The sequence below is a fragment of the Caretta caretta genome, chromosome 2, assembly GCF_965140235.1.
Source record: "Caretta caretta isolate rCarCar2 chromosome 2, rCarCar1.hap1, whole genome shotgun sequence".
In the NCBI taxonomy this organism is placed as follows: domain Eukaryota; kingdom Metazoa; phylum Chordata; order Testudines; family Cheloniidae; genus Caretta; species Caretta caretta.
In genome coordinates this window covers 186,257,527-186,281,174 of record NC_134207.1, presented here as the reverse complement: position 1 = coordinate 186,281,174, position 23,648 = coordinate 186,257,527, and the positions used below count along the sequence as shown (strand labels likewise).

Below are 23,648 nucleotides of genomic sequence, written 5' to 3'. Positions count from 1 at the left end.
CTGTGCTGGTTGCAGCATGGCTTCATGGATGTGGAGGGCAGTGCGGGAGGGTCCCGGCAGTTTCAGGATATTCTGGACCTGGTTTAATGTGTCCTGATCTTCCTCCACTAGGAGGCCAAGAGCTGCTGAAGCACGTTGTGGTATTGTTTATGGTCATCCAGCAGGGAAAAGGAAGGCAGAATTAGTGCCTCGTCCGGTGACAACGAGGCTACAGTGGGACCGGTGGTACGGATAGTACCGGCTGTACTGTAGCATCCTCTGGTTTGTTGTCAACTGAGAAAAGCCTGGTGTGTGGCCGGGGAAGGTTGGTAAGAGGCTACCAGTGGTAGTCCACAGTCCTGGTAACAGTCCCAAGAAGGCCAGTGAGGCCAAGTGTACAGGTTGGCAGGCATTGGCAGGCACCAGGGATAGTGGAGCCATGTGTTGGAAGTAAGGTCATACACCAGTAGATAGGATGGTCGGTGCCTGGGATATGTGCAGGTGAGAATGAGGGAATCCAGCTCTGAAAAGTCCTCTGAGTTGGAGGACGGGTCCAATGGGGCAGAGCCGCCGGTGCAAGGTGGGTGGAAGATATGCATTGTGCTGGGAAAAGAAGGAGGGGTTCATCCACCAGAGAAGGGAGCTCGGTGGTGGCGCGGGGAACCTGGGAACATATGGGAGCAACAGCTCCGCAGTAGGCATCAGTGGTTCCAGGTGCGCAGGGACCTATGCATGGTGGCCTGGAGGGGCCTGGCATCATCAATGGTGCCAGAAGTGATGAGGAAGCCGGACCAGTGACCACGGCTGGAGGCGACACCAGCGGATCGGATCGGTACTTCAACTTATGCTCTCTCTGGGGTTTCTTGGGAGCTGGAGCAGTTTGGGTCGGTGCATGACTTCTCACCCGACTTGGCATGGCTCAGGAAGGCAACACTATGGTTAGGGGCAGTCCCTGTTGGGGAGCCAACTTTATGCCCATGTCCGTGTTTCTTAAGCTCACAGTGGGCTGCTGCGGCGGTACCCCTGGGTTTGGCGCCTTGGACGAAGATGGAGGGGCACTCATTGGTGGTGATGGGAGTCATTCCGGCAGATCTGCCAGTCTGGATCTGACTGTGCATGTGCGCACATAAGCTCCTCCATTAGAAAGCTATGAAGGCGAAGTTCTCTCACTTCTCTCATTCTGAGCAGAAATGAGCAGCAGATGGAGCAGCAGGTGATGACTTGAGCTTTGCTGAGGCAGTAGAGGCACCGTTGGTGCTTGTCACTCACAGAGAAGGAATGCAGGCAAGAAGCACAGGTTTTGAAGCTGGTTGCCAGGGCATAATCCCTGGAGGGAGGATCTCCCTGATGGGGGAAGGGTTCAATGAGGATACTAATCACCTAGGAATCTAAACAATAATATCTACACTATAAACAACTATATACAACTCTAGCTACTGGAAAAACAGCCAAGCGTGTCTTTTAGCAAGGCTAGGAGCACTGAGGAACAGGGATTCTGACTCTGGCCATGCGACGATAAGAGGGAACTGGAGCGGTGTCAACCTTCACGGCCTCTGATCGCCTCAGATGCGAGCATGTGGATGACCCACATTGATGTGCAGGTCAACGCAAACTACTACAAAAACTGCGCACCCATGTTTGGAATCATGTAAGGACCATCACTTGAAGAAGAATGTGGGCCTGAGAAGCCTATGAAGGTCATATGGATGTTCAATATAACCCTACTGACAGAAGAGGGTTTCTGTACTAAGAGAGTATTTACTCAGTGACCCTACTGAGAGGGAGATGAGATTTTGAGGCATTTCTGAATAGTGCTTTATGGTTAGCACTTTGAAAACTAGATGTGTAATGCATTATGGTAGAAAGGCACATTTTGATAGCCTACCTCTAAGCTTTGATACCTATGCTAGTTTATACTGAGAAATCTAAATCAGCAGTCTCTTAGTCTATTTCCTTTATCTCTCCTTTATGAATTTGTGTGTCAAACATAAAGAAAATGGCTGTCGTGTTGAATGGGAGAGTTTGTGCACGTGGTTACTCTGTGACATTCTCTCCTTGTTAGTCTCGCTACTCACTACCATCTGCTTAGTGTAAACTTGAACAAGGGAAGAGCGGAAGTACTACAATGAAAACTATACGTACTGGTATTGTTTGTCATAGTTTCCTTTTTTCTCTTATCTTACTTCACTCACACCTCTCCTAAGGGACTGCTTCTCAGGTAATGAGTTTTTTCCCAATATATTTCTATATCTGTTTCTGGAAGATTGAATCAGGTAGGTTTGGCTTTACGTTTTGGTTTTGACAGCTGTTTGTCTCCTTGCTTTCTGATACCTGAAGCCAAAATACTTAATGTAAGAACTTGACAATAAATAGAACATTGGAGGCACATTGTGAAGGCTTGACCTGCACTTTCCTAAATTCCTCCCTATACTCTTTCTGTACTCTTCCACAATATACAAACTCAACAAACTGTCTAATGCATTTATTTCTTTGTGTATCGGGAATAAGATATGCAGTGAAAATGGTATTTTTCCAAATACAGTTTTAGAATTACAATAAGTATATACATAGCCTTAGAAGTACAAGAATTCACTGTAAATTTTTTTCTTTACAGATGTCCATAGGTATAATTTTTAATTGTACATAATTTAATTGTGCTATGTTACATAGCATCTTTCTGATTAGCTAAATCAAAAATTAGTCCTGCCTTTTTTAAAATTGCAAAATACTATGAAAATGGACTTTGGTTCTAAATCAGTTTTATGTTACAATATATTGACAATATATTGAAATAAAAAGAAATAATTGCTTTTCATTACTGTATCAGTAATATTTTTATGTTGAAAACAATTATTTTTTCAGGATTTTGGAAGCTGCAAGATGTTCCCACCTGACGGATGCAGGTTTTACACTTTTAGCACGGGTAAGGATTATTTTAAAAATGTACAGTTTACCTAATTTTCACTGCTACTGTACATATCTGAATTTATCCAGTCATGCTGGGGAGGATGAGAAGAAAGTAGAGTAGAAGGGAGGCTCCTTACAGGAGGTGGCCAGAAAAGAACCAAAATAATTGATTTTATTTCTGGAACGTAATTACAAATAACTGGAGCTTGGAATATTTTTTAGAGTGGCTTTCTCCCTTCCCCGCCCCTGCTCTTCTAATTTTTTTCTAAAAATGCATTTAAATATAGTCACCTGTATTTTTCATACATAGAACAATAATTTTAAAGCCGAAAGCTATAAAATATAATGCAAGCAGGCTTCCTAAGTACAGAAAGTCTCCTTATAGCAGATTGTTCTGTGTATCGGTTATTGCTGCAAAATATATCTAGATAATATTTTCAGTTAAGCCTTAACTCATGCCTATTGACTTCAGTGACACTTCTATAGCGCTTAAAGTTAGATGCAGACTTACTGTGTTGATTTAGGGACTGGATGGAACTGAATATTTAAAGGAAAAAGGTTTCTATTTTAATGGATCTAATTTTTGTTTCACTCTTTTATAACATTTGTAAGGTTTATTTTTAAATATAACGAAGCACAAAAATGGTTTTATTTAAATAGGAGTCGTGTAACAAACATTTGATATGAACAAGAGCTATTTTAGTTCCATGGGCATAGGGGGCAGCTGGCAGGGTACTCTCTAGACCTTTGGAACATGCTTCCTTATCAGGGCTGTAATATCCCGAATTTGTTAGCATGTGCAGGGTTTGGTAGGGCTGGATAATAGTGCTATATGATCTATATGGGGAGGTCAGTTAGTTCTTGTTGTATTTATGTTGTCTCTGGGTTATTTGATTTTTATTGCAGTAATTTTGGGGCCTGTTAAATATTTCTTTCCCACATTTCAGAGTAGCAGCTGTGTTAGTCTGTATTCGCAAAAAGAAAAGGAGTACTTGTGGCACCTCAGAGACTAACAAATTTATTTGAGCATAAACTTTCGTGAGCTACAGCTCACTTCATCGGATGCATTTTTCTCCTTTTCTTTCCCACATTGTGGCTTGTTCCATACAAGTACTCAGACAACACTGCTGCTATGTTCTGCCTTAACAAGCATGTAGGTACCAGATCAGACCTCTTTTGCCAAGAAGCAATGAACCTCTGGTCTTTTTGCATCAAGAACACAATTATGCTCAAAACAGCTCACCTTCCTGGGTCTCAGAACTGTCTAGTGCACCATTTCAGGAGATTGTTCAGAAGAGATTACAAATGGTCCCCTCAGACCTGACATAGCAGAGTCCATTTTTCAGATATGGGGAATGCCAGAAATGGACATGGTTATTACCTGACAGAACAGGAAATGTCACCAGTTCTGTTTCAGGATGAGTGTTGGTTCAAGGTGTGTATCAGATGCCTTTCTACTATCCTGAAAGGGGAAACTTTTTAATGCTTCCCTCCCACACCCCCAAGTCCCTGTGGTGCTGAGAGTGGTGGGCAAACTCAGGCAAGATCATGCTGTTTAATTCTGATAGCAGCAGCCTGGCCTTGATAGCATTGGTTTTCAGACCTGTTAAACCTTTCAGTTTGAAATCCCATAATCCAGGGATGGCCAACCTGAGCCTGAGAAGGAGCCAGAATTTACCAATGTACATTGCCAAAGAGCCACAGTAATACATCAGCAGCACCCCATCAGCTCCCGCCCCCCACTCCCAGCTCCTCCAGCCTACCGGCAGTCCCGCTGATCAGTGCCTCCCCCACCCTCCCCGCACCTCCTGATCAGCTGTTTTGTGGGGGGCAGGAGGCTTTGGTGAGGAGAGGGAGGAGCGAGGGCACTGCAGGCTCAGGGGATGGGGCAAGAAGGGGTGGAGTGGGGGCAGAGCCAGGGGTTGAGCAGTGAGCACACCTGTAGCTCCACGCCCAGAGTAGGTGCCTATATAAGGAGCTGCATATTAACTTCTGAAGAGCTGCATGTGGCCCCAGAGCCACAGGTTGGCCACCCTTGCCATAATCCTTCCTCGGGTCCCAGACATAGTGTCCCAGAACCATGGCCAAACTGCATCCCAACCCTCTTAGCCTGAACCTGATTGGTTATGTTCAGTGGTTAACTACTCAGTAGTTAACTACTTGTTCTATTGCAATTTGAAACATTCTTTTGATAGCGGAAAGCCCTCCACTAGGTACACTTCATAAAATGGAAGATGTTTTCTGTGTGGTCCCAGCAGAAAGATACCTTTCATTTATGGGTTCCTATTCAGTTTATTCTTCATTACTTGCTTCACGTAAAGGAGAAATGTCTTTCTGTCAGTGCCCTGCGGGTTAATCTGGCTGCTATCTTAACCCTTTCATCTATAGGATAGTGGAATGCTGTTTTCTTCAACCCTATAACTATAAAGTTCTTGAAAGGTTTGGGTAGGCTTTTCCCATGTATTTGAGACCCACCTCCATCCTGGAAGCTAAATTTGGTTCTCTCAGTTTTAATGGGGCCCCCTTTGAACCTATTGCTACATGCTCATTGTTTCACCTCTTGATGAATGTAGCATGCCAGGTAGCTATTACTTTGGCCAGGAGAACTTTAGGCTTTGATGGCTGACCTTCCTTAGATATTATTTTACAAGGACAAAGTTGGTTTGCATCAACACCCTAAATTTCTCTCGAAAGTGCTTTTGGATTTTCATATGCATCAGACTTTACTTATCAACTTTTTCCCTCCAAACCTCACTCATGCAAAGTTGAGGAAAAGCTCCATACTTAGATGTTTGCAGAGCTGTGGCTTCCTGCCTGGACAGGACTAAAGAGTTTAGGACACTGCAGTTATTAGCCGCCTCTGCTGATAGGGTGAAAGGATAGCCCGTTACATCACAGAAGATCTCTTCCTGGATCTCCTCCCTCCCCCATCCTTGTAATGATATTGCCAATGGTCCACGACCTCAAAGTGTTTTAGCACGCTCTACAAGAGGTCAAGCAGCTTTGGCTGCTTTCCTGGGTCATGTTCCCATCAGTGACATTTGCAAGACTGTCTCTTGGTCATCTGCTCATATGTTCGTTGCTCAATATGCTCTCTTCCAGGCCTCTAGGTACAATGCTAAGTTTGGGAGAGTGGTGCTGCAGTCCTTGTTTAAGTAGACTCTGATACACTCCTCCATCAGACTCCTGTTAGCCACCTAAAGTGAAATGGACATGTGCAGTCACGCAAAGAAGAAAACACGGTTCCGTACTTGTTCAGTAACTATTGTTCTTTGAGAACTATTGTTCATGTGTTCTTTCCACGACCTTTCCTCCTTCCCTTGTACATTGGAGGTACAGCAATTACTTGCTTCCAGTGTGAAGGAACTGAGGGAGGAGTCAGGGAAACTCCATATTGTTATACTTTCAGCTAGCAGCAGAAGCGTGCAGAGGTCACATGTGCTGCCCTAACAAGTTTTGCCTAAAGTGGTATGGACATGTACAATGCATCTTAAAGAACAACAATTACCGAATAGGTATGTAACCATTTTTATAATGGCAAAAGCATGCATGGATGCCTGAAACACTGTAATAATCAAATATTCTTTCTCCCTTTGTCTGTGCCCCAGTATTAATCGTGATGCGGTTAGGACCATCTGTTAGAATTCAAGATCAAACTGCCACCCTTCCTCTTACTTGTGGTATTTTTTTGTTTTATTTTAATTTTTTAGAATTGCCATGAACTGGAAAAGATGGACTTAGAAGAGTGCATTCTGGTGAGAATCAGTTTTACAAGGAGTATTCATCATAAGTCCATTATAAGAACCTGTAATGCCATTCAGAACATCAGTGCTTTGTGGATTTTTTTGTTTTTTGTTTCTGATAGTAAATGCAGATAATTATTGGGAGGTCTGTATAAAGGGGAATTCAAAAAAAGGTGATTACAAACATTTATCCATTTCCCAGAGAAGTGTCTAATAAACCAGTTTATTTCAGAACCTTCATCTGGCAGAGAGAAATGCCTAACTTTGATGTAGGGATTGGGTTACAAACCTGTTGTTTATGGTATCAAATGATAAAAATGAGCAAAGGAACAAAACGTGGCAGAGTGTACTGGACCTTTAAGAAGGTCTACAAAACTCACTTTGTTGGAAAAAGGGTGGCGGGTTTTTTTTCATCTCACGTCTTCTCTGACAATTGGCAAGGTGAACTAAATCTATCCAAATAGCTTGGTGGTAGACTCAGTTCAATTCAGCATGTAGTGACTGTTTTCCTGAAAGCTACCATGTTTTAAGCTCTTCATCCATCTGTTCAGATAAAATTTGGGAAAAGGGGAAGACTTTATTTTTTATCCTCTTTATGGGTTTATAGATCAGAAGGGTATGAATGGAATAAAATTAAACCTCAGTGTACATGTTAAGCTACTTGAACAAAGTGGATTTTTTTCAGCTAGTCAGCTCTATTATTATGTATAAGCCAGTCTATAACTTTGCATTTATGTAGCCAATTGTTTGGTTTCTTCTCTAGATAACCGATAACACATTGATACAACTTTCTGTTCACTGTCCTAAACTGCAAGCATTGGTGAGTTTAACTCTTATAATGTATCTATTAATGAAATATTTTTAAAAAAACATACAAAATAAGGATTAGCTCTCAGCCTGTAGCTACTAGTTTTTTGTTGTGTTGCAACACTGTACAATTTATACTTTTTTACAAAATATGTTTTATATGAAGCTTATTTCTAAGACTGTTTTAAATATGGCATCAAGTACTGTAAGTAGGTTGTCTCAAAGCAACCCATGAATCCCAACATAATCAGAAAAATGGCTTAAATGTTATAAGGAACCTGTAACCGTCCTTTACTTGTGAGCAATTAGTCAGAATAAAAAGCTACATGAGACAGTTTAAAAATATTTAAAGATGCTGTCTTACATATTTTACCTCTAAAGATTTTTCTAGGAAATCATGAAATTTTAATATACAGTATATTTTGAAACAGATCAAATGATTAATTAATAAAAGGATAATTGCTTAGCAAAAGTGTATACAGATATGGCCCAATCCTGTAAATGGTCATGTGTGTGATTTTCGCAGCAGTGGGTTTATAGTATCTAATGTCAGTTTTTGTTGCCTACATTTTCAAAAGTGACTAGGGATTTTGGGTACCTCATTTTTAAAGAATCCAACTTGAGATATTTTAATGGATCTGATTTTCATAGGGTGGGTGCTCATTTTCTGAAAATCAGGCCACTTAAAGTGACTCAGATTGGCCACTTTGAAATTGAGGTACCCCAAATCACTAGTGGGTTTTGAAAATTTAGGCCTAGGCATTAAGAGCCAACTGTCACACTACCATTTGGCATAAGGAAGGGTGTTGTATTTCATGTGTGGCAGGTCACTGTTCACTATGATATACTGCCTTAAATCTACCTGAAGAAAATAGATCTACTTTATAATCTATGCTTAGAAGGGATTAAGGAAATGTTTACTTCTTCGTTAATTGTGTGGCCATGTCATTGACTTCCTCCGCACCCTCAGCTTGAGGAAGTGTGTTACTAAGGCAGCAGCAGGCTCAGGAAGAGATTTGGCTTTAAAAAGGAACCGAATTTACTACTATATGCAGATTAATCATCCAATCCCATTCCTAGGTCATAATTCCACATACCGTACGCTTTAGTTCAGTGAATTAAGTAGTCTACCAATCAGACAAGGAACTGTTTACATGTGAGCCTTTATAAGAATATTTTGCCTTTGTGTGCCACGGTATTGAAAATGACTTCAGTCCCATCTCTGAATCTTCATAGGATCATTTATATCCAAATATATATTTTAAACTGCACAAATCTTGGTCAGTCAATCCAAAATATTCATTGGCTTCCTATTAAATAGTGGACTTGAACATATATTGTAATTTAGAAATCACATTCAGTAGAGGGAATCTACTTTTTAAAGAATTACTGTTCCATTTGATAGTCTCATTGTAGCCTTACTTAGACTGTATCAAATTATCTATTTGGTATGACTAGAGATAGCATTTTATAAAGAACTCTTGATAAAGCCATCTGTCCCTGTGGCTGGGAACGATATGCTATAGCATCACTTACTTGAAATGGAAAAGGAAGTTTTGAAATAAAACGCAGTTTAGGGATCAAAATGAATGGAGAGGAGTAATTACTATAGAAATCACAGCATTGTATTCTTCTTTATATCATAATCCCATTTATAACCAGTCCTCCTTAGGTACATACAGGAATTTTTTGTGCCTCTCCCAGTACTTCAAAGGAGATGTCATAGGAATTAGCAGTCATGGTTTCTGGATGTTATTCCTCCTTTAACAATCTACTTCACAGGTAATAGGATTGTGATATCCATTGTGATATCCTGTGCCTCAGACAACCGCTGCTGACCTACTTGGAGGTCACAGTCCATTGGCTGAGAACCGGTACAATGTTAATATATATTTTGGCATCTTTATAGTACAGAAAGCATGTATTCTGTGATTGTTTAGTAATAAAAATTCAATTTCCTGCCCAGTGCTATCTTGTGTGTAGCAGAGAACATTACAAAATGTTCAGGCAGATTGTGTAGCGAACACCACCAGGTGAATTGGGAGTGGGGGGAAGCTCAGTAATCTGAATTTAAAGTTTTAAATTAATTCACTTTAACTATGCTGTGAACTCTTTGTGATTGCTTTCTGTGAACATTTATCCAATTGAACGTGAGTGGCACAAATATTTACAAAAGTGCATTTCAAAGTTGCAGAAATCAAATTTTAAATTCACCAGTATTTATATTGGAAGTGTTTCCTTACAGAGCAAATCAGGGAACAGAGACACACACTTACTTGGCAGAATTCAAACACTCCCATACTTTATCTAATCAATTCGTAGAAGTTCAGAAGCATTTGACAGTTTTATGTGTTTTTTTTTTAAACAAACAAATACACTAGAGAAATTGTAATTGGCCGATGGATATTCCATCAGCAGAAAAATAATCTTCTCATCAGTTATTTTGTTTATACTGGTTGTTTGTTAATAATTCGTTGTTCAGCTAGCTCAACAAATTTTGTCTTAATTTAATTTGTACATAGAATAAAGAAGGCGGGTCAACTTTTTGGTTTGCTATTTAGAAATAAATGCTAAGATTTTAAAACTGTAAACCTGACACTTTCTACCTTGTTAACTACGTCCACTGGATTTATCAAGTCTGAAGTATCTTGTGCTTTAATACTGAATATTGCATTAGGTATCAGAGTAGCAGCCGTGTTAGTCTGTATTCGCAAAAATAAAAGGAGGACTTGTGGCATCTTAGAGACTAACCAATTTATTGTATGTTTGCCTCATAAATTCTATGAATTTAGCTGTCTATCTTGATTGTCTTATTCAGTTTCAAGTCACTGGAGTACAATCTCTCAGGAAACCTGAATTTTATAAGCTGCTTATTTCATAGGATGTGAAACTCTCTTAATTAGCCAGTAGACTGTTGCCATAGCCAAAAGGTCACATTTGTCTTCATATAACCTTCCCTCCTTCCTTGAAACCACAGGTCTGTTATAAATAGACTTTGCCGTGGAGGACACAAACCCCTGTGCTTTTAACCCTTAGATGCCTGATAATTTCCAGGTTGCCAGCCAAATAAGTGCTCAGGAGGATATGTATACAAGTATATACAGAGAGAAGGCAAATATGAGATCCAAAACATCCAAAGACTGAACCGGAGATAAGAATGTAAACGCAGACCTTAAGATAAGAGAGAGTTGACAGGAGTAAGCACTTTCATTTTGTGACTTTTAAAAAATAATAATATATGCATACATTACATGATGTGCTAATACAAAACACATTAATAATGCTGCACCTTGTTGGGTGAAGAAAATGAAAATACAACACAGAGCAGCTGGAATTGAAGAGGAAATGCTGAGATGGTTCCTCTGGAGAAGTGGATGAAATCCCCCTTCGCTCCATCAGACTGATTCAGTGAAAGTTCTAGAGCTGGAGAGTTCTGAGTCCTCCCTCTCTTTCTGGTTTCTGTTCTTCCTTTGCAACTTTGAGTAAAGGGGAAAAACAGATGAGGAGGATGCTACTCACACCAGAGGTGGGCAAGCTCCCAGTCCTTCCCCTGCAGCCTCAGCTCGCCATGCTACCAGGGCTCTAGGCAGCAGGGCTGCCTGCTCCTGCCAGGCAGCATGGCTGTGAGAGAAGCCAGGTGTAGTGTATTAAATTGCTCTCTGTAGGAATGTGCAACTTATGGTGTACTACTTAACAGCTGCCAGTCCTGGTGCTCTGAGCAGCATGATAAGGGGGTGGGGAGCGGGGGGATTGGATAAGGGGCAGGGAGTCCCAGGGAACAGTCAGGGGACAGGGGGGTTGGATAGGCATGGGAATCAGGGGGCAGGGGTGGGGATAGGGCACTCAGGGGACAGGAGGGGTTGGATAGGAGGTGGGCTCCCGGGGGGGCAGTGGTTAGGGACAGGTGGTCCTGGGAGGGGGCGGTCAGCGAACAAGGAACAGTGGGGGTTGGATGGGTCGGGGATTCTCAGGGGGGGCAGTCAGGGGGTAAGAAGTGGGAGGGGATGGATGGGGACAGGGGCCAGGCTGTTTGGGGAGATACAGCCTTCCCTACCCAGGTGTAGTGTATTAAATTGCTCCCCTTAGGAATGTGCTACTTATGGTGTACTACTCTCCATACAGTCTCAGAACCCTGATGTGGCCCTCAGGCCAAAAAGTTTGCCCACCCCTGATATACAGGCTAGTGTTAATGGCCAAGAATCCCTCATAAACCAAAGCAAGTACATAAGGGTTTGCCACAGCAGGACGGATTGATTTAAATCAGAGGTGGTCAAACTGGGGGGCAAGGGGCAAGAAGCTTTAGGGGGGAAAAAAAAAACATAATTTTGCACATTTTACCCACAGCAATGAATAACTAGCAAAGCTGATTCTTCCAGACATATCAGGTCCTCATTTGCTATGACGCAGTGTGCACATTTAATTGTAAGCATTGACCACAATCACAGTTTTGCTTTTGCTCTTATTACAGTGGATCGGTGGCTCTGTTTGAATCAATGCCTTACTGTTTTTAATATTTAGTGAGAGCTGCATGTTGAATTTTTTTTAAAACTGTCTATGTACTTGTGTGGTGGGGGGAGCCTAAACTACTCAGACACAAAGAAGGGGGAAACAATCAAATCAGTTTGAGAACCACTGATTTAAATCAAAAAGTTTCAAATTATCACTGTAAATCATGATTTAAATAAGCAACTTTAAAAAGTACAACTACAAATCACAATTAAAATAAATTAGTTATTTTGCTAAGCAAAGGTTCATTACCAATAAAGGTTGGTAACCATTAAAATATGTTTGCAACTATAAATTTCACACTAAAATTAGGTACTTCTTTTTGTTAATCAGGAGGATACAATTTATCTATATGCCTTTATTTAAGCAATTATATAGCTTAATTTACCTTTATTCAGATTCTTAATTTTTACAGAAAATGATGATTGGTGGATGCAGTATAGTTTCAGCCATGTTGGTTCAAGGATATTAGAGAGACAAGGTGTGGTTGAGGTAATATCTTTCAGTGGACCAACTTCTGTTGGTGAGAGAGACAAGTTTTCAAGCCACAATGAAAGAAAGATATTACTTCACCCACCTTGTCAAGCTCTATTTCGATGGAAACTCAACTTCAGTTAAAATACACCATTTAATTTTTTTAATAAATAAAACTACCTTAAAAGCGCTGAATACGTAAGAAAATCAGTTTATCAAAACATGTTTTCCATTTAAAACTGATTTATTAAACAAAGAAAATATCTGTAGTTAGTAACTAGAAACAAGCAGTTCAATTCATTATGTCCTTCAGATTTTAGAACTGATAGATCTCATTCTTACACACCTAATTTTTATTCATTGATTAGAAGAGGAAAACAAGCTGTTCTGCTTTTTCAACTCTCAGTTGGTTTCTTAACTTTGAATGAACTAGCCATTGAACTGAACTTGTTGAATAAACTGAAATGAAGCAAATATACTCTCTGTATCTGCAGAAGAGACTAATTGCTGTCAAAAGTTGACTAGCACTTTAATAAACTCTGGTTCGAGGTGCTTAGCCAGAGATTTCCCCCAGTTCAGTGGTTTGACTTTCTTTAAATCTTGGCAGAAAACATACTGCTTAATATTATTTTTATTTAATTTAAATGATTTTAAGATTATAGTAAATTTAGTGCTTACAATAGGTTGTCATTTCAAAGTGGATTTTTAATAGGTTTATTTTAAATAACCTTGTATTTAATTTAAATTAATAAAATCCCATTTTTATTTTTTAAATACATTTTTATCCAGCCAGTGCCAGACTAGTAGTCCTCAAAATTTGTTGTCCTGCTGGAGTAAAAGGTCTAACGTGCTACAGGCTGAGGTAAGGATACAGGTAGCCCATAGCTCTCCCAATTGTTGGATCTGAACTTTCAGTGGGAGGTGGCTGGATCTAAAGGACTGTTAAGAGCTGCTGTTTGTCTTTGGTGAGGATTTTGAAAGTGTACCCACTTTCCATTCACTGCCAAGTCCTGCCAGTGCTTTCCATTCACTGTCTCCACACCGGAGTTGCTCTGACAGAAGCTCTCTCTAGACAAGGAAAAAGGCACACAGAGCAGATAGCTCTGGACAATTCATGGTGCTGAGCTGGGTCAGAGCCCAGAGTGAAAGATGGAATCAACTCAACACATCAAGACTTTCTGCAGAGGTGATGACAGTGCAGAGCATTTGTTTTATAGGTAGCTGACAATGGCCTCAAAGTGTCTGAAGTGAAAATTCAAGGGTGTCTTGTTATCCTGACAATGCTTCTGTGAAGGTCATGAATCCTCTGAAAGAGGCAGGAGCCAGCTCAGCTTGAAATGGTTTTCTGGAGTGGGGGACTTGAGGCTTTTTCCATTCTCTTCAAACATGAGAGGAAAACATATGCAAGCTGGCATCTTTTAAGGGAATGCCCGTGCTTTGAATGCTTGAAATACAATTCTTAAACCTACTCTTACCACCTTCAGTATAAGGCCTGTGTCAGTAAGTCCTTGGTGAAAAAACTAGAGTTTTATAAGTAAATGAAAGCTAAAACAAAAGGCTGAGGAGAAAACTCTCCCAAAAGAGCAGTAGTTCTTCGAATGCTTGCTCAAGTGTATTCCACAGTAGGCGTGCATGCGTGCCATGTGCACTGGTGCCGGAAGTTTTTCCCTTAGCAGTACCCGTGGGGGTGGGGGAGAGCACTGCTGCGACCCCTGGAGTGGCACCTCTATATCACGCTATAAGGGGAGCCGCGAGGTCCCCCCACCCTCAGTTCCTTCTTGCTGCCAGTGAAGGCACATCTTGTTCCAGAATTGCTGCAGCCTTTCCAGTTGATCTTCGTGGTACCTTTAGCTAGTTGTTAGTAACTCGTGGAAAGTAGTTTCTCAGTTCTTAGCTTCAAGGCATACGACTCCTATTGCTGTTCCATGCCAAGGAGTGATTCACTGCTTGGGTGAAACTCACGTGAGTGAACGCTGTAAGATCTGCAGATCTTTCAAGCTGCGAACTAAGAAGGAGAGAGACATCAGGCTTCGCGCTCTCCTCATGGAATCAGTGCTCACTCCAACTCCGGTACGCTGTGCGGACTCGACACCGGGCACCACATGGTCGGTACACAGCGAAGCCCGCTCCACCAGTCGGCACCGTTCCCCTTCCAAGAAACAAAGGAAGAGCTAGACTTTGCAGCGGCGCCAAGAGAAGGAAGGGGGAAGAGGCTGGTCCCAGGTTGGGCAGCCCTCGGTCCGTCCCTATCCCCCCCAGTCCCCAGGCTTGAAATCTCTGACTCATTCTGAGCGGAGTAGCCCAGCAGCGCCGACACACGCCTCTCCTGCGGTCAGGATGCCATAGACGCTGGAGGCTCTACAGGCCATACGAGACATTCTGAGCTTGCCGGTCGCTGCTGGTGGCAGGCCCCTGGTCCCGAGGCAAACCACCGCTGGGCGCTCGACAGGCCTCCCCAGCACAGTGCAGCTCTCACTCTGAAGACCACTCTCTGCCTTGTTCAGTACGCAGCAACTGGTCCACGCGCAGCTCACGTCCACCACCCTCTATGCCAACCAGGGTTCCATCCGGGCAGGAGTCCCCGGGTCCCTCCACACTATGCAGCAGCGGATGCAGGCACTGGGATAGGTGTCGAAGGCGCTCCTCTTCACGATGCAGCTATCGTAGCTGGTATCAGCATGACCAGCATAAACGCTCCCGCTTAAGCTCCCGCTCTGTCAGGCGTCGCACACGGGGCTCCTGCCGCGCGTCACTGGCATCGCAGCTCCAGGCGCCAAAGCGAGTCTCGGGACAGTACTTCCAGCGAGTACCAGTCCTCGATGTCGAGGTCCCGGTCCCATGGAAGACAGCATCGTAGGCACCGCCGCTCCTATGGTACTGTTTGGTCGGTGGTGACCTCTGCCTCAGCACCCAGTCGCCCCTCACTGGGCCATACCGCTCAGCCGGAGCAGACAGTGCTACCGGGCCCACAGCATGGACAGTGGCAAGGAGTCCCGTGGCAGGGACAGTGGTGTCAATGGGCACCGTGGCTGCTGATGCCCACCCAGGCAGGAACCCAAGGGCGTCGGAGGCCCCGTCGGCCTCGCTATCTAGGCAGAGGGACAAGTGGACAGGTCATGAGTCATTGGCTCCGTGCCTGGACTCTGACCTGGGGGTTAATCCCCCGGCACCGGCTGAGGCCCACAACCCCGTGCCAGCCTCCTCTCCTGCACTGGATGACACCATCACATTACCGCTGCCCTCTGCTCCACAGGAAGACTTCAGGGCGCATCAAGACCTGCTAAAGCGGGTGGCGTCAAGCCTCCAGCTGCAACCCAAGGAGATGGAGGGCCCGTCTGATTCCCTCTTTAATGTACTGTCCCCCTCGGTGCCTGGCTGTGTGGCTTTACCCCTTCACCAAGGAGTAGCCAACATCTCCAACGCCTTGTGGCTAACTCTTGCCTCTCTGGCCCCGATTTCCAAGAAGGCTGAGAGGAAGTATTTTGTGCCGGCCAAGAACCATGAATACCTCTACTTCCACCCAGCACCTAACTCTCTGATGGTGGAATCTGTGAACCACTGGGAGCAGCAGGGCCAGCCTGCACCCACCCCCAAGAATAAAGACACCAGGAGACTAGACTCTTTTGGTAGAAAACTTTACTCCTCTTCGAGTTCCAGCTCAGGGTGGCCAACCATCAGGCCTTACTGAGCCAATATGATTTTAATTTATGGGAGTCCCTGCCAAAGTTCGAGCCACTCCTCCCAGAGCGGGATAGGAAGGATTTTAAGGCATTGGTGGACAAGGGGGCGATGACAGCCAAAGCTGCCCTGCAGGCAGCATCGGACGCGGCGGATACAGCAACTCACTCGATGGCCTCCCCGATCTCCATGCGCAAGACATCATGGCTCCTCCTGTCCAGGTTTTCGGCAGAGGCCCAGTCCCTCATGCAGGACCCGCTGTTAGACGGGAAAGCCCTGTTCGCCGAACAGATGGATGTCAGGCTGCATAGGATGAAAGACTCTCGCACGACCCTGCAGACCTTGGGCCTATACGTACCTCCGGCTAAGGACAATGCCAAACCGCAGACGTCAGCTCTTCACAGAGCAGATATGAGCCCCCTTACAAGAGGCCAAGAGACCAAAAGCGCTGGCTTCAGTGACAGTCCCGTTCTGCCCCACAGCCTGGGCCTTCTAAGGGCAAGAGGCAGGAAAAGAAGCGGTTTTGACTATTTGCAGGGGGGGCACCAGGGTAGTTGCCATGGAAACCCCCCTACTAATAAAGTTTGTGTTCAGCAACCGATTTTCTGCCTTCCATGGGGAATGGTCACGAATAATCTCGGACTGCTGGGTCCTCAACACCATTTCCAAGGGCTACATGTTGCAGTTCAGTCCACCCCCGCTCAACCACCCCCCGTCCCTGGCGGGCTCAGGGGACCCAGAGCACATTCACCTCTTAGGTCAGGAGGTGGAACGACTCCTACGCCTGGGGGCGGAGGAGAGAGTGCTAGTAGAGTTCCAGGGCAGGGGCTTCTACTCCCAATATTTCCTGATCCCAAAGGCAAAAGGGGGTCTCAGGCCCATCCTAGATCTGCGGAATCTCAATTGGTTTATGGTCCACTCCAGGTTCCGCATGGTGTCCCTGGCTTCTATTATCCCCTCCCTGGACTCGGGGGACTGGTACACGGTCCTGGACCTTTAGGACGTGTATTTCCAGATCCATGTTTTTGAAGGGCACAGGCGGTTCCTCCGTTTCCTGGTGGGGCCCGACCATTACCAGTTCACGGCTCTCCCGGTTAGCCTATCCACGGTGCGCAGGGTATTCACAAAGTGTATGATGGTGGCGGCAGCCTACCTCAGACGAGAAGGGGTCCAGATGTTCCCATATCTGGACGATTGGCTTCTCAAGGGCAACTCACTGTCTCAGGTGAGGGCCCGTGTGGATCTGCTCCTGTCTACATGTGCCAATCTCGGCCTGTTGGTAAACGAGACCAAATAATGCTGGTCCCGGTGCAGTGCATAGAATTCATATGGGCACTACTGGACTCCTTAAGGACCACAGCCTCTCTCCCAGTGGGCAGGTTTGAAATCCTGAAAGGTCTCATCGCCTCGGTCACGGCTTTTCCGATGACAACAGCAAGGCATGCCTTCAGATCCTGGGACACATGGCAGCATGCACGTATGTGGTCCTGCACGCCAGGCTCCGAATGAGGTCCCTCCGGCTATGGCTAGCCTCCCACTTCTCCCAAGCACAGGACGGCCTGGACAAGGTCCTCACGGTCCTGGTAATTGCCTCCCTACAATGGTAGTCCTCCCTGGGCAACATGCTTCAAGGGGTTCCTTTCTGGGAGACGGCCCCGTCAGTAGACCTGGTGTCTGATGTGTCGGACGTGGGCTGGGGAGCCCACATAGGGAACATGCAAACCCAAGGGATGTGGTCAACCTCTGACATGTCCCTCCACATAAGTGTCAGGGAGCTCAGGGTGATACGGTTCGCGTGTGTGGCTTTCATCACGCAGCTTCATGGCAAGGTAGTCAGAGTCCTTACGGACAACACTGCTGCGATGTTCTACATCAACAGGCAACGTAGGGCAACTACTCCCTGAGCTTATGGGAGTTCTGTATAGTCCATGACATCTCCCTGAGGGCTTTCCACCTACCGGGCACCCGCAATGCACAGCCCGATTGCCTCAACAGGGTTTTCTCCCCCCATTACGAGTGGTCGCTCCACTCGGAGGTCACTCACCGGCTCTTCCGAGAGTGGGGAATTCCCCACGTGAACCTCTTTGCGACCTGCCGGAACCGGCGTTGCCCCCCGTTTTGTTCCGGGATGGGGTTGGTAAGGGACGCGATCTCAGATGTCTTCCTCCTGCAGTGGTCGGACCAGCTTTTCTATGCTTTTCCACCATTTGACCTTATAGGCAAGGTTCTAGAAAAGTGAAAACAGACAAGGCACGTATCATCCTGGCCCCATCAACACTGGTACTGGACCTGTTGGCGGCCCCTCCGAGGAGGTTGCCGCTTCGCCCAGATCTCCTCTCCCAGAACGGGGGCCGCCTCCTTCATCCCAATCTGGCCACTCTTCACCTGACAGCGTGGCTGCTCAGTGGCTAGACGAGGAGGAGTTCTGAGGAAGTCAGGCGGGTCCTCCTGGAAAGTAGGATGCTGTCCACATGCTGGACGTACCTGGCGAAGTGGTCCAGATTTTCCAGGTGGGCGAGGGAGCGAGGAGTCTCCCCATTGTCCACACCACTCCAGCTTATCCTTGAGTACCTCCTGTCCCTTAGGACCCAAGGGCTGGCTCCTGCCTCTATCAGTACACTTGGCAGCCATATCGGCCTTCCACCCACCGGTGCAAGGGCACTCTGTCTTCTCCCATACTATGACCTCCCGCTACCTGAGAGGTTGACCATTCATTCCTGTATGCTAGATCCCCTGTACTGCAATGGGACCTAAACCTGGTGGTGTCCTGCCTCACGGGGCCTCCCTTTGAATCCTGAGCCATGTGTTCCTGGTCTCATCTCTCCGAGAAGGTAGCCTTCCCTGTAGCAATCACGTCGGCCCAACGTGTCTCAGAGCTCAGGGCCTTGACCTCGGAACCTCCACGTACAGTCTTCCAAAAGGATAAGGTCTAACTTCGCCCACACCCTGCATTCCTCCCAAAGGTAGTCTCCGCCTTCCATATGGAACAGGACATCTTCCTTCCCATGCTCTGTCCCAAGCCCCATTCCTTCAATGAGGAACACCGCCTCCACACACTCAATGTGCGCAGGGCACTGGCCTTCTACGTGGATCGGTTTAAACTGTTCTGTAAATCTTGTAGCTCCCCACTCCCCTTATAGCATGATATAGAGGCGCCACTCCAGGGGTAGCAGTGGTGCTTCCCCCCCTCCCTGGGTACTGCTAAGGGAAAAACTTCCGGCACTGGTGCACATGGCGTGCACAGACACCTGCAGTGGAATAGACATGAGCAACATGTCTCGAAGAACACCAGTTACAGAACAGGTAACTGTCTTTTACTTCAGCATAGTAACTGGGTCTTTGAGGTGATTGTTTGCATGGATACACTGAGTATGCACGAATACATGCATGCAGTGTTCATGTGGCTTATCACAGACACCCAACTGTGCAACAACCTAAACAGAATTTCTACATCTCTAGAGAGCAAAGGGGGAGTGCTGAGTTTGGCCGTTGCTACAAAGTGCCTTCCCTGGGTCTGGAATGATGAAGTCAAATTATGATTTAAGTGCGCCTTTCTGACTGCTGCAACCCTAAGCGGCTCATTTTGGCAACTGCTTCTCCTGCTCTTCAGGTTTAAGGAGATAGCATTTTAAATATGCCTCTTAGTGCCATTTCATTACTAATCCTTTTGCAGAAGCTAACAGTACAAGTATTTTGAACAGGGTAATCCAAAAATACAGAGTCGCTTGAGGTTGTTCCTAGTCCTGATCATTTCCATTAGATATAATAATTAAAAAAAAAGTGTGGACTGAAACATTACATTGTCCTTTTGTCTTGTAGAGCTTATCTCACTGTGAGCTGATCACAGATGATGGGATTCTGCATCTGAGCAACAGTACCTGTGGTCATGAAAGGCTCCAGGTCCTCGAGTTAGACAATTGTCTTCTTATCACCGATGTGACCCTAGAGCACCTGGAGAACTGCCACAGTTTGGAGAGAATTGAGTTATATGACTGTCAGCAAGTCACACGAGCAGGAATCAAAAGAATAAGAGTATGTGTTGTGTTTTTAAAGGTTCAGCTTTGGGAGAGACAGTTATTTGTGCAGTCAAGGGAGCCTGATCCTATCGGATACACTTACAGTAGCTTAACAGAGTTTTCATCGTACCTTCCCTTGCTTTGGGCTAAGGATGTTGATTAACATACTTTATAAGATCCCCAACTTTAGGCATTAGAAGTACCATGGGTATATGATGAAAAATCACCACCCGGTGCCTAATTCCAGTTTTAGTCCAAGCTACTGTTGGTATCAGAATAATTGTCCATGCTGATCTTTTCTCCCACTGATGTAGAGTCCAGCTGTAGCTCTTTGTTTATTTTCTAATGTTTGTTTCCCATTCCCTCAGGGTTTTGTTAAGTGACAGTTGTGTTTTTATAGGACTGTAGAATTCTTTAAATTCTACCAACCATGCATACTCATTACAATGCAGATATAATGAAGCATAGGACATTTGGGTAGTAGGGGCAGTTAGGCCTGTGGATCTACCTAGTAACAGCAGACCTAACATCCCCTGCCCTTGTAGTATCTGTCTCCCCTCCTCTATGTAACTCCCCGTGTTTTAAGCACAGGAATTTTTCTGCTGAGCATGTGGCAACATTTAGGGCATAGTACTGATCCATGGACACAGTAATGCTGTGCTAATTCACTTTCAAATTAATCAGTTTGCACCGATGAAGTCTGCCTCTTGCCCTTGCAGGAGCTGCTAAAGGTACCACCACTCCCTGCCCTGCTGATTTCTGGGCTGAGGCACGCATGGTTGTAGGGGAGACATATAATTAAAAGTCTTGCTTCTATTTCTTCACTGGCAAGAAATCCACCCTCTAGTGATTAACAGCAGAATGAAAGTTAGCCAGCCCACATCTGCAGTGTAAATACCAGTTCAACCGTCGCTGATACACTGAGATTTAAGATGATAGCTTTTGGATGAGTGAATGGCCAGGTTCTGGATTATTACAGTGCCTTAACTTGTCCAGTTTTACTGGACGTAAGCACTGGGACTTGGCATCCACGTAATGCAGGGTAAACCATTTTTTAAAACATGGCTTGCCTGGATGCACTATCTGTAGATATGAGCAGGAAGAAAAGCTTTGACAGTAGTGTGATCTGTCAGCAATAGTTTGGTTTTGCCCTTCATACTTTGTGGTTACATTTTTCATTTGAATTTTCATCTACAGGCTCATTTACCTGACGTGAAAGTTCACGCCTACTTTGCTCCAGTCACCCCTCCTCCTTCTGTAGGAGGTAGTCGACAGCGACTCTGCAGGTGCTGTATTATTCTTTGACAGTAGGAGCATCAGCAAAGGAAGATTGTGGAAACAAAATCAGACTGCAAATGGCTTGCAGAGTGTCAGTTTCTTAACTGCCGTAGGAGTGATGTTGCCGTCATCCAATTTTGTGCTGGTACTGACTCAAAGGTGTTTTCACAGGTAAAAAGTCTTAATGTTACATGCGGATGTGGAGTAACTGATGCTCTCTCTTTTTTTTTTTAATTACATCTACTCCACCATCCCTGCTGTTGATAGGACAATCCGAGTACCATTTGCTAATGTAGAGTGGGGTATTGCAGAGTTGTAGATACTCAGTGAAAGCCCCAACCCTGTACGCCTCACTAAACTGGAATATTAGTTCCTATTTGTAAGCATAATTCAGGGTCTTAATCCAGCATGAGTCCAAACTGCTGTTGTACAATACACACAACCAATTACATCATCAGGTTTAAGGACAAATCAGCTTTAGCAGAAGTTGACCAAAAAAGGGAAAGTAATCATGAAAAACAGCTTCCTATTTTGCTACAGTTTTTAATTTCTACAAAAACTCCCCACCATGTTAAGAGGTAGTAAACCTCCAGAAAACTATTTAATTTAATTTAAACTTTGTTTTATACGAAAGAGCACTCCTCAAATTGTTGAATATTTCTCTAAAGAGTCTTAAGTGTTACCAAGTAGGTTAGGCTAAGAAAGGTATGGCAGTTTGTGCCCTGTTCACAGGTCTTTTTATATGCTCTAGCTGAGTAGGTAGAGCTGTTTACACTAATAGTGGCTGAAAGAATATTTGTGTATGGTACTTATACTTCCCGCATTGCATCTCCCCATTTAATCCTAAACAGCAGCTTTGGGGGGGGGGGGGGGGTATTACTGCCTTTTTTACAGAGTTAACTTAATTTGCCCTAGGTCATATCCTAAATCTGTGACAAAGCAAGGAACTGAATGCTAGGCTCCTGCATCCCAGGCCTGTACCCTAACCAATTAGCTGAGTGGTTATCAACCTGTGGTCTATGGACCCCCTTTGGGGGCCATAGACTATTCAGATTTCCAAAGGGGTCTGCAACGAAAAAAGGTTGAAAATCACGGGGTTAAGTAATTTAATGTAGTTGACATGGCTGAGCAGATTGAGAGCCCAAACAAGCAGTGGTTTTTGTTTCCTTAAAGAAGGAAAGTTTTGAAGCCAGACTTTTCAGAAACAGAGAGCGTTCAACATGACAATTACATTAATACCTTTAACCTTTTTTTTAATCTGGTAGGGTGACATCAAGGCCTCATTGACATCAGTAGGCCAGAATTTCAGCTGTAGATTTAAGCCTTCTACAAAGGAGAGTGAAATCTGAATGTAAAACTACAAGTCTAAGGGGGAAGCTACATTTTTAGTGTGCACGGCATTTCTCTGTATACTCACTTAGGCACCCAAGCTCAACATTAGCCCCTGAAAGGAAAATATCTTGGGCTTAAAAAAGACTGGTCAACTGATATAGTGTTTAAGTCCTGAAAATGATGTAATGTAATTTGACAAAAACTAATAGACATTCCCCCCCTTAATGGTAAGGCAATATTTCCAGTATGTGTAGCCTAAGTTATTGGCAAAACATAGCTGAATGCAGTATGTACGTTTACACCTCACCCTTAAAACTGATCTTAATCTGGAATGTTTAGAACTATGTTTTAAAACGTTTATGTGAAAATTTAAGGCAGCTTTTGACAGCTGCACTTCTGTTGTATGCAGATCTGTGAACTTAAGATACTGACATAGCTGAAAATCTCTATGAATATGGTATAAAGACCTAGTATTAAACTTTGGGGGGGTTCAGCTTTGCAGCAACAGCAAAAATTCCTGGATTAGTTTTCATATTATGTGTATACTTGTATTATCAAGATTCTCATTTATGGAATTTTCTTAGCAGAACATTGGGGGAAGACCAAAATTAAATGTGAACTCAGTGCAACTTGTCAGAATGAGTAGTTGTGTGTTGCCTTAGGTTTGGCTCATTTTTATGGATCTTATTGTGAGGGCATTAAAGTTGTACAAAAACCAAAATTTAACATATGCTTACACTAAGAAAAATGATATAGGAAACAAATAAACGATCAGCTGATAATTTACTTGAACTTCTGTTTCACTGAAAGCCATTAATATTTTACTCTTTTTAAAAAAAAGAGTGATTTTGGTCAAGCTGAAATTAATGAGTTCTTTCAATTTGTTTTCTAAAATATTGCTGGGGAGCTGAATTATCTGCTCTGAAGT

At 44.2% G+C, this 23,648-nt stretch overlaps 1 protein-coding gene across 5 annotated transcripts in view; it reads left to right on the top strand.

Annotated features, from left to right (window-relative positions):
* The window catches only part of FBXL2 (F-box and leucine rich repeat protein 2), a 156,264-nt gene that overhangs the window by 100,187 nt on the left and 32,429 nt on the right, over positions 1-23,648 (top strand). For 3 of the 5 annotated variants that reach the window (XM_048838953.2, XM_075125663.1, XM_075125662.1), the window contains 5 exons: positions 2,842-2,902; positions 6,597-6,641; positions 7,393-7,449; positions 19,914-20,126; positions 21,308-23,506. In XM_048838953.2, coding sequence (XP_048694910.1) covers positions 2,842-2,902; positions 6,597-6,641; positions 7,393-7,449; positions 19,914-20,126; positions 21,308-21,415 — 484 coding nt within the window. In that variant the 3' untranslated portion in view covers positions 21,416-23,506. Of the gene's footprint in view, positions 1-2,841; positions 2,903-6,596; positions 6,642-7,392; positions 7,450-19,913; positions 20,127-21,307; positions 23,507-23,648 lie in introns of those variants that run through there. The other 2 variants (XR_012667161.1, XR_012667162.1) reach the window with 1 other exon arrangement.